Below are 11,359 nucleotides of genomic sequence, written 5' to 3'. Positions count from 1 at the left end.
TAGCCTCGCTACGTGGCAGAGGTTTATCAGCTCTTTTGTCATCCCATTCTGGTGGTAGGATTCAAGCTGCCTTGGAAACTTCGGAATTGCTTTTTTCCTGGTATCACAGGGCCCAGGGCCTCACTTGGGACATCTTGGGTGAGGAGCTGGGGTTCCTCAGAGACCTCATTGAGGGCAGCTGGTCCCTGGGAAAGCTCCGACTCACGAGATGCTCTCTTGCTTATGTGGACAGTATCCAAAGTTCACTGTGTCTTTCCAGAAGGTCTGTGTATTCTTGTGCCTAGCTGTGTGAGAATAAATAGCATGGAGGTTTCCATCCTTCTGTCTCCACAGGAGGACTTGGTAATTTGACACCGGACCTCTTAACCCAGCCATCTTTTGTAGGAACTGGATTTCCTTCCCCATCTGGAAGAATTGGAAGGAGATTGTTAGTTTCAATGAATTCAGCATCATTGCCCCACCAGCCCCCTTGCTGCTGTGTTACTGTGGAAGGAGAAAATTTGGCTCCAAATGACTAGTGGGATTCTTTAATAAAAAATTTTAAAATTTCAGTCTTATCTCAAGATTTTGAGACTGTACCTGAGGTTGGGGTTACTGCTTCTTAATGACATTCCATGTGGCCTTTATGGACTGGGATTTCTGTGCATGTTAGTACATACTGAGTAAAAATATTGCTGTGAAATGATAAACTGTATGTATAGGCAACAGGGCAAAATCCTAGCTTCTGTTAAAAAAAAAGGGCTAAAAAGAGGGTATTTATACACTTTTAATGAGTATTGAACTTGCCAAAATCCCTCAAATTGGTCCAGAGGTTTGGAATGAAGAATTATGATTTAAAGACGAACAATGTGAGTTCTGCTGCAATTTCAGCAGCAATCCCCAGACCTGTTTTCTTTATGCCATGAAAACTTTAGAAACATAAACAGTGCTGAATTGCCACTGGTACTGAATAACTTGGCTTTTATTGTTGCCTACACTCTTCTTGTGTTCAAGAAAATAATTTAATACTCATTACTAAATAGAAGGTAACTAAAGATGACTGTGACCTAGTCTGTTGAAAATTTCTCAGTACCTTTAATTTGTTAGTAAATTAAATGTATTTTATTTAAGCAGAATCATATATACAGTATATTAACTTTTTTTTTTCCAGGCAATCTTTACTCAGCACAGAAAGGCCAGATGTATGGGAATTGTAAAAAATCAGGATATGCATAAAAACTGTTCAAGTGCATAAAGCAGCCCCATCTGGAAGACATCTAACAGAAATGAAGTTGTACAAAACCATTCCATTGATAATAAAGCTAATTTTTATGGGTCTGACAAGTATGTAATTATGTTCAGTGGTGCTTTTCAGATTTTATCACAGTCAATAAACCGCAGTGGTAATTTCATTCCCATTTGACATATTTACATGGAAACATTTGATTGGAGGAATTAGTAACCCTGAAAGCCTTGATAGATATGTTTTAATGATCTGTGACCTCCGCAGTCCCTCATCTGTTTATTGTTGCAACAGGCGAGAAGTCGTTCCTCTGTGACCTTTGTGGCTTTGCCGGCGGGACACGTCATGCCCTCACCAAGCACCGGCGGCAGCACACAGGTCAGTAAAGCTGTCTTTGCTCTTCGCTGTGTTTTCCCCAGCAAGGGAGTCCCTCTGCACTGGGGAGTAACGCAAGTCAAACAGCACGTTGCAGCACAAATAAGACATTGGCTCATTGTTTGCTTTGCTTTTGCTCGTTTTTGTGAAATCGCTGTACCCACGGTCTGCATCAAATCTGTTAGCTGGGAGTTTGAATAATTCTTTGGGGGTGAGTGCGCGGTATTTATGGTGCGTTTGGGTTTTTATGGGTTTTTTTTCTTCCTGAAAGAAGGAAGTAGAGTTGTGAAGACTGGCTTTCTTCTTTCAATGAGTACTAAGTCTACTAATTTTTTTTCCAAGGCCCAAATAGATTACCTACTGTGAAGATTTTGCAAGAGACTGCTAGAATGTCCCTGGATGAAAATTAGAGACTACATATAAATTAATCCATTTTTTTGGACTGAAGTGTAGTTGAAAGCTAGTGTTGTTTCAGTTGCCCTTTTGTAATTTTAAAATAGTTTGTAATTAATAGGTGCAACTTTAAGAGTTACCACATGGCTGGCATGTAAAGCAAGATTTCTCTCCCAGAATTAGTAAAGCTTTCCTACCACATGGTTATAAAATTTTAATATCAGACAAAATTAAATTGGTTCTTAGTTCCAGAAGACCAGAAAAAGTGTAAGTATTAAACATTTATTAATACATTCTACCTTAATTGTGCTTTTTAGTAGTTCCTTGTGTTTGATTATTTGAATAGATTTTGTTCAAACAGACGTAGAAGTGTTGCTGTTTAAGACACTGTAGTTTTTTGTTTTACTGACTATCATGAGGATAATGTAATATCATCAGGAATTGCAGTGTGAGTTAAGTGACCATTGTCTAATGTACAGTGGAAAGAAATGGCTAACAAATGAGAAGCTGTAGTTGTTACATCATGAATTTTCCATGGATTTTGTAAAGGAATCACAGTGGGAGATTTTATTATGTTCCTGTATAAACTAATCTTCATTCAGACATATACCATCTAAATGTGTAATTTCCTGGAGAGCAGCTACTCTCTTTCTTGAGAGCCTGAAGCAATTCTTCCCACCCTGTTTTTAGTTTATTTAAAGCAACCATATTTGGAGGGGATTTTGATGCTTTCAGAAAGGTAGGATTTTCAGTACTAGTCAATATCTTGAAACAGATAAGCTCTAAAAAATATATGTGTATTCAAGGCCAAAATTTGCTTGCAAGTCTCATTAGTAATCCTCCTTTCATATTTTTTTTTTCTAATAACCAGGAACATAAATTTGTGTACTGCCAAAGTCAGTTCCCATTCACTGCAGGAAGTTTGTATTTTTCAAGTGACCAATAAAAGTAATTTAGTAAACATAATAAGTTATCTTATTGTTACACTCTGAATGATAGCATGAGCAGTTACAACTACTGGAATAGAAGCTGTATGCTTCAGTTATAATTAAAGTTTCCATTTTTCTGGAGCTTTGAAGAATTTTCACATGTTGGCACAAGTTTAACAAATGTGGGCTAAGAAATTGATTAATTAATTAATTCTTTAGCAAAAATAAATCATTGTTATCAAGAGGATAGGAAATACCTTTTGTTTTTGATTGCCCTGCCATGTGAGCACATTGGGATCTTGCATACATCTAGGACTCATAGTCAGTGTAGCCACACAAATGGTAAACAGTTCTTTCAGGATGGGGATATAGAAGAAATGCAAATTCTTGTATTTACCCATGTTGTCTGTACCTATGATGTGAGTGCAGATCTAGTTTCTCTGAAATGTAAGCCTTTATCATCAAATATATATATATATATATATAGTATCATTAGGCCACCAGCCAAGAGGAAATCTATTTTATTTCCTGATTTATGTGCAAAATTAGGCTGAAAATATGGTGTACTCCTGGTGAAAAGCTGTCAAGATTTTTGAAGGCATTTTTGCCCTTCTTTTGCCAGTGTGGTAGAGGCTTCTTGTGCTATGATCACAGGGATTTACAGGTTATAGATCATGAAGCTTGCATCTAGCAAGCATAACTTTATATTTTATGTCAGGACTGGAGGCTCGTTATTACTTTGCTATTAACTTTATACTATATAGGACAGTATCTCAGAGACAGAGGGATCTATCTTTTTGGCATTTATCTGCCTCTGTGGCACAAACAATCAGAGATGATTCTTTAGCAGAAAAATTATCTGTACCTTCTATTTGTTTCAAGGAGAATGACACAATCCACCTTTGCTAGCATTGTTGCACTTACATGGGTTCCATTGTGTTTTCATCCAGTGCTCAACTTTATCTCAGTCATTAGCTGCTTGCACTCCTCCTTGTACTTTTTACTTTTTTTTCCTCTGTCTCCTGTTGGCACAATTTTCCCAAAGCATAATGCCAAAGCCAATTACAATCAGGTTGGAAAGGGGTAGATATCAAAAATATTCTAAATGGCTTAAATAATTCCCTACTGTAATACAAGCTGTCAAGGGGGCTGACACAGAACATCTTCCAATCCAAAATTTACTTCTATCACCTGTCAGAGGCCCACAATTCAAGGGCAAATGAACAAATCCTCACATGTAGTTAAGGAGCCCTAACCAACTTAACAAGTCTCCTCTCGTCCCAGCCTCAAGGCCTCAGATGTCCTGACAGCCCAGAGAAATGTTCAGCTGCTGGTAGAGATTTGACACAAGGGAAGACTGGCTGTAGGACCAGCCACTTAGACTTTTGATACTCTTTATTCTGGTATTTCTTACTCTGTTCTTCTTTTTTTAGATGAGAGTCTTTCTTTGTACCTGGAGAAATGCCTTTATCTTGTGAAAGATGCATTTTTTCTTTGGAAATATTACAGGCAACATAACTTGGTGTGAAAAGAGCTGACCCTTGGTCACTCTTACAGCAAACTACACAGACTGCTTTGGTAAACAGGAGTTATCCCTTGAAGACATGTTTTTTGTTTTGAATGAAAGAAGCACGGAAACGTTCAACTGAAAGGAACAGCCATTAGTTTTAAGACTTGAAAAACTTTAGTACTTAACATATTTGCAAACATGATGCATGTGCATAAAGATTTCCTTGATATAGGCCATCTCAACTGTAAAGTAGGAACAAATAATTTGACCTATTAAGAGAATCCTGGTGTGTTACCAGTAGATGTTTTTATTCTGTTTTAAATACATTGTCTCTGTAATGTTGACCTGGTCCTGTGAGAAGCATACATTTTGGACGGAGAATAAGTTACGTTGTTGGCTGATTTTGCCTGGGATGATGTTCCAACATTATTTTATGACCTGAGTACGCGTTCTTCCAGTTGCATTCTCAAGAATCTGTCTCTGGTATTCTGAAAGTCTTTCACTGATGATGTAAATATCCATGGCGTAAACTTCTGTTTTGTGAATTGAAGCAATGGCTTAAGGTGTGGTCCAGAGTTTTGCCAGAATTATATCACACTGAAAGGAATACTTCCGTCTCTGTCTGCCAAATGCTTTACAATAGGCACTTGTGGCTGCCTAGGCTGTGATAAACTGTCTTAGGACACTTGGACCGCTCGCAGTATCGGCTGGTGCTGTGCGGTAAATAAGGGATAGTTTGCACTGCTGCAGGAACATAGATGCTGTAGTTCTGGTGTCTCAACAAGGCTGAGAGGAAAAGGTTTTGTGTTTTGAGTCATCCTGAAGCAAGTTTTTTTGATTCTTATTTTGTTCCAGTAAGAAAACTTTCCTGAAGAGAGTTTTTTGCTGGATTTAGAGTAAGTTGAATTACACAAAGAATTGAATGATTACCTGAATTTTGTAACATAAAAGTGTAAATAACCTATAAATCAGCCACCAAAAATTAACACACACACACATACAAGAAGCATATAATATCAGATAATTTAAATATTTTGCCTTAATCATAATCAACTAGGAGGAAAAACCAAGCAAGGGTAATTATTTCTGGCTTGAAATGAAAACACAGAAACAATTCATAATTTTAAAATGTTTTTTCTTTATGTTCTTGCTCTTATTGTTCTGCTCACCTCCTTTGTCTGCCCATTCTTCTACATGTTTCCCAGTAAACTTTCATGTTGTGCAGCAGTAGCTGACTCGGTCCCACAGTGCTGATTCGTCACAGCCTGTGTTCTCTTGCATGAAATCCCTATTTTAATGTTGGTTAGTACTCTGCAAATTGCAAAAACCCCATCCTCATCTTCTACACATCAACAGTCAGCATTTGCTTTCCATGTGTTGGTTATGGTGAGATCTTCCCAGGGTTGGTAGAAGTACATCACAGTAGTAAAGTGTTAGTGGGTAAGTACGCTTACTGAGCACTCCTTTGGCAGTCACCATGAACCTGGGGACTGCTTAAGGAGATCGAGTCTTTGTTCAAATATTTTCATGCATTTTTGAAGATGGTAGCTTATATTGTACAGAGCACTGTTTGTATGATTGCTTCTGCTCACTCATCTCAAGACATTTATAGGTCAATGTAATAAAGAAAGAAAATTTAATAATATATGTGTTTTTATCCAGATGAGTGACTCACTTTGTGTTTCTATTTCTCATGTGAACTGCTCTTTGACTTTAATGTGTAGTTACATTACTCGGCATTGAATTTATATGTATAATGTAGCTTCTCCCCTTCAACTTCCCCACCACAGCTTAAAAGAATTATAATGTTGAATACCACAGGAAATGCAGCACAGTAAGAAGACTTACTTCTCTTTTCAGCAAGAGATGAAATTTGAAGAGCATCTTTGTTGTTTTCCTTTTTCTATTTACACCATTTACAGCAGATTGGCAAACTGATTATAGCAGACCTTTGACTAGCAAAGACACCAAAAACCTGGGCTTTTAAAACTTTCTCCCTACCTTAGAGAAATTTACAATTTCTCTAAGAGAAAGAGAAAGCAAGTAGCTTTCTGTAAGTAGCAAGAGAAAAAGAGAAAACTGGAGTTACTGGTTAGCAGCAGCTTTTATATACTAGTGTTCTGTATGAAGTGGTCCTTTTGTCATTTTCTTCCCCAATTTTTGATTGTTGAAACACAAATTTTCCATGTCAGGTGACTTAATCAACAGATGCACTTCAGAAGTTGGTTGCAGTGTTGTCAAAAAATGCAAAGCCATTTCCTTTGTAATCCCGTGGTCAGGAAATGTAGCTTTTTGAAAGTGCTTGTGTTAAAAACAAAGTAAACCCCCACAGAGTGGGTCCTTGATCTTGGAATGTGTGTCCTTTTTTGTTCCTCCTTAGAGCTTGTTGACCATTGAATCATTTTGGCTTGTTATTGACAAAGGTAGAGATGGTGAGAAAGATTAGTCTTCTGTAGTGGTAATGGGTGAGGGGTGATTTTATTTTTTTTACCTTTATTGGTCTTTAAATAGAATAGACTTTGTCCTCATGGTTATGGATACACCATTTAAAGTTATTATATACTATTGTTTTCAAAAATACTGTCGATACTGATATTTTTATTCGTGTCATTTTAATTTTGTATGAATTAGAACCTTGACAGGGGGTGAACAAGAGTCCTCTTGGAATTTTTAATGGCAGTCCATATTAAAAGAATTATGTTTATTGCCTGAAATGTCTGGGGGCAAGAAGGGTGGAGGGAAAACTGGGACACAAAGACCGATTCGAAGCATCCTGACCCATAGATAGGGAAGACAAAAAATTCTTAAATCAGTGGGTCTGTGGAAAGCTTTAATAAATAAACAAATAAATAAAAGTACTCCTGCAGCTAATATGCTCTTCAATATCACCCAACCCAAAGAAATATGTAGTTGTCTTTGAGGTTTTTTTCAACTGTACTAATTAACCTGGTGGATTTTCCATAAAAATATTGTTTCTTATGTACAGCTGCTAAGAATTACAGGCTGTGCTAGGCTGTCTTTTTTCCTCCCCATTTAGTTGGCTTTTGTTGTGTGGTTCTGCTGTGATGTATTTTCTGTCAGGTGAGATTTACACATAGTCTACTTGACAGGAGCAGTTAGCTACAAGGATTTCCTAAGGAGAAACTTCCTGGAGCAGTGGGCAAGGATTACCATTTTTCTTACAGTCACGATGGAATTTGCAAGCCCTCCTGGCTTCAACAGGCCCTCACTCAGCTGTCAGCCCCACTGGCCCTGCCCTGGCACAGCAGCAAACCTTTGTTTGATTTGTTCTCTCCTGAATGGCAAACTAAAAATCTCCTTTCAGTTCAGATCTGCCTTTTTTTTTTTTTTTTTCCATGGGGGCAAGTTGGCAAGGTTCTAGTGCATTTTAAATGAAACTAGTTAAAATAAGTATGTATGTTATCTAAAATACCTGTGGCTTAACTACTTAGGCTTGAAAATGTTGCTATCTTCTTTAATGCTAGATGATAAAATAAATCAGAAGGGGAAATGTTCAGTTCAAGAACAGGTTATGTTGCTAGGGAGTCTATGGCCTCCCAGAGATTTAATTGAAGCAGCAGCCACTACCATGCAAGCTGCTGGGAGAATCAGCTTCTCCAGAGCAGAGTGTCAGGGTCTGACAAGAAAACCCCATTTGGGGCAGGAAAGACATACTTTCTAGCAGTCTCAATTTGTCCAGCATGGAGGCTTCGGCTTTGTGTCCTGCCCCTTCACCTTTCCGTGTCCCATGAAACAATAAATGAAAAACATTGGCTAGTATTCTCTCCCACAGCTGCTAAAAGCAATTATTCCAACTCTTTATGGAGCTTTCAGAAGCTGCTCTGTTCTCTTTCCATCCAGCATCAGGCGTTTTTCAGGCCTTGAGGGCCTTGTGCATCTTTTTCCCGTGCGAAGGAAAACCCCAACAATCTCCAAGAATGAGAAATGCATATTTCTCTCTGTTCTCAGAATTTTGGCAAAGTCTATGTCAAAATCTTCAGTGTCTCCTGCTGTAAACAGCTTGAAAAATTCGTCTTGGAGGCATGGCTGTTTGGGAGTGGCCTGTTGCTACTGATTGCAGAAGGCCACTTGTGCTGATATTCTTATGCTGGTGGTGTGTCTTCTGTCATCCTGAAAAACTTCACGTTATGCCTGCTACGAGGGTTATGGTTCAGTTTGAAACTGCCTGTCCTAGGTCTCTGAACAGTCTACAAGGTAGATGTCTGTTCCTAGCAGTTTCATCCAGACTTCTTGAGAAGTCAGGGATGTTGATTCTTTGTGTAGTTTTTAGATAAATACATTGGAAGGCTTGCGCACTGCAGTGAAGATCACCTAAGTCAGGAACTGGCTTTTAGTTTCTCCATACTTTTCTTCGGTTAGTAGTCCTCTAGAAATTTTCAGTGCAGCTGTACATTCAGCAGAGATTGAATTTTAGTCATCTGAAAATATTGTGCTAGTCAAAGTTTAGTAGTTGGTGTTTGTTTTATTTTCATTAACCTTTTAAGTCCTTCTGCTGAAAATTGGCCTACTGTTCAGAAAATATTCACAAGGGCAGAAGACTAACAGGCAAGATAGTGGAGAAGAGAGTTCTGTTTCATATTCTCAGTCCCAGTTTATTTATGTTATTTAAATGACAACATTAAAAACTTAGGTTGGAGATGGAAACAAAGACACTTTTCACCTGGAGATATTCCTTTCTGAGCTTATGCTGAATACAAGCATTAGTGTGATTTTTCTCCTTCTGCCTCCCCCTGTGTTGCTTTTGGGGCTGTTCGTGGCCCAGATTGAAGAGAAGATGTGATGTGAGACAAATGCCTGTCACCTGGTTAGGGTATTTTCATGGAGTAAGACCCAGTAACAAGGTTACTCTGTTTCAGTGCTGTTCTTTCTCTTCCTTTTTGCTGCTGTGTAATTTCCTGTGGGAAGTCAGCTGGATACTGATGTATTTCTGTCATATTTTGCAGTTAATGCATTGTATTTGGAAATTTTATTGTATTTATGTTTGCTATATATATGCACAAAAGCTAAAAGTTGTCTCAAGGGGTATGCCAGAAATTTAGGTTTGTCTTCCTTTTTTGGAGATGAAAACTGATAATCTTCTCTTGTCACCTTCTAGGAGAGAAACCATTCAAATGTGATGAGTGTAACTTTGCATCCACAACACAATCGCATCTGACACGACATAAGCGTGTCCATACTGGAGAAAAGCCTTACAGATGTCCCTGGTGTGACTACAGGTAATGAGTCATTAACTAAAGCATGATGAGAGAAGGGTTAAGGTGATCAGATGAGGTTCATTTGAAGCCACCAATAAAAATATATTGCCATTAAAACACCATCAGGGCAGCAGTAATTACATATTAAATTAGGAGCTAAATTTAAAAACTTAGTCTTCAGTATTTAGGTGTTACTTTATAAAGAAAAACAAATGATGGGAAACCTTTTAGTGGTAACACTACAGTGCTAATGTTGAGTGTTTGTTTCACAGCTGCTCCAGTGTCTGTTTGAATTCTCTGTGGTGAGGCTGCTTATCTACATTGCCTTTTCAAATCATTTGTGGTTTTGAAATTTTTCTTGGTTGAATTGCAACCATTTCACCAAGAAAAGAAAAGTTCTTTAAAAGGCTTACCAGCATAAATACTCACTAGACACTTACTAGAACTGGAAACAACTTGAGCTAGTTACAGTTCTTCAGAGTCTTCTCTGAACAGTTCTGCTCCAGTTTTTCTTTTCCTTGCTAGCCAGGGTGTTAGGATGGAAGTTGGCCATGGGGTTGGTTACATGGCAAAGCCTCCCATGTTACGCCACTAAAACCCATCCCCATGTTAGGGCAGTTGAAATTTTAAATTTAAAGTTTAAATTTTAAAGGAATCGTATGACTGAACAGTAAAGATTACTTCTGGTGCTTATTGCCTGTGTCTTTGGCTTGTTACAGACTACTTGTTAAATGATCTCTTATTGGTTCTTAAGTGCATCTTTACTCTTAAATACACTTCTTCTGCATTCTTGAATACTTTTAGTACCTTGCAGTGAGGTGGCTAGTCTATGTGTACCATAAAGGAATCCATAGAAGTATTTTGTGGACAATTTGCAAGAGTTGATGTTCAAGAAGTTTTTAAAAATCAGCATTACATTTGATAAATGGTATATGATTAGATGTATGTGTTGCGATGCATGCACACTAGAGGGAAAAGTTAAATATTTTATTATACCTCTATAGCATTTTTTATTTTCTTTTCATGCTGAACATACAACTGTAATGTTCCTTCAGTATAAGTTTTAATGTAGTTTCCTAAAGCAAGACTATATAATGAAGCCTATCTGCTCTCATAATACCTGTTTTCATGCTATTTATGAGCTACTTTACAGAAAACTCTTGTACAGAAAAGCTTCTGCAGTGGTCACACATTTTCTGTACAAAACATCATTTTGTTTGTGTGGGGCAAACATTCAGTGAACTCTTCTGTACTGAGCACCCATTAAATCACATACTAGAACTGCAGAGAACTGAATTTGATAACCTCAGGGGGAGGGGGCTGTGTTTCTATGCTGCCACCTTAAGGGTGTCACTGCTTTCTTTATATTTTTCTTTATAAGTAGAAGTGGTTTTGTCAGCTTCAGTAAGTCACCTAGGAAATAGAGGTGGTTTTCATTTGTCAGAGCAGTTGTGTTAAAAGGTCTGTGTTGAGTGAAGTGAGAGCGTGTAAGCATTAGTGTGACATGATGTGCTGCACTGAAGGTAAGAAGTGCTGTCTTTAATGCTGTGTGTTTTAGGACACTTAATCTTGTGGTCATCCACTTTTACTGAATCATCCCAACTGGCAGGATTAGTCTTATTACAGGGCTAGGTAATGAGAAGTGGATTACAGTGGGATTGAGATCCTAGCTTGAAGACCCAAGACACTGGGAGTGTTGTAGATGTGAATCAGT

At 38.0% G+C, this 11,359-nt stretch overlaps 1 protein-coding gene across 7 annotated transcripts in view; it reads left to right on the top strand.

Annotated features, from left to right (window-relative positions):
- The window catches only part of ZNF407 (zinc finger protein 407), a 333,883-nt gene that overhangs the window by 199,123 nt on the left and 123,401 nt on the right, over positions 1-11,359 (top strand). For all 7 annotated transcript variants that reach the window (XM_041408071.1, XM_041408067.1, XM_041408066.1 and 4 more), the window contains 2 exons: positions 1,517-1,600; positions 9,546-9,666. In XM_041408071.1, the coding sequence (XP_041264005.1) occupies positions 1,517-1,600; positions 9,546-9,666 (205 nt within the window). The remainder of the gene's footprint in view (positions 1-1,516; positions 1,601-9,545; positions 9,667-11,359) is intronic.

The sequence above is a fragment of the Onychostruthus taczanowskii genome, unplaced genomic scaffold, assembly GCF_017590055.1.
Source record: "Onychostruthus taczanowskii isolate IOZ18803 unplaced genomic scaffold, ASM1759005v1 scaffold29, whole genome shotgun sequence".
Lineage (NCBI taxonomy): Eukaryota > Metazoa > Chordata > Aves > Passeriformes > Passeridae > Onychostruthus > Onychostruthus taczanowskii.
The sequence above is the reverse complement of the archived record's forward strand: the minus strand, read 5'-3'. Positions and strand labels throughout refer to the sequence as shown.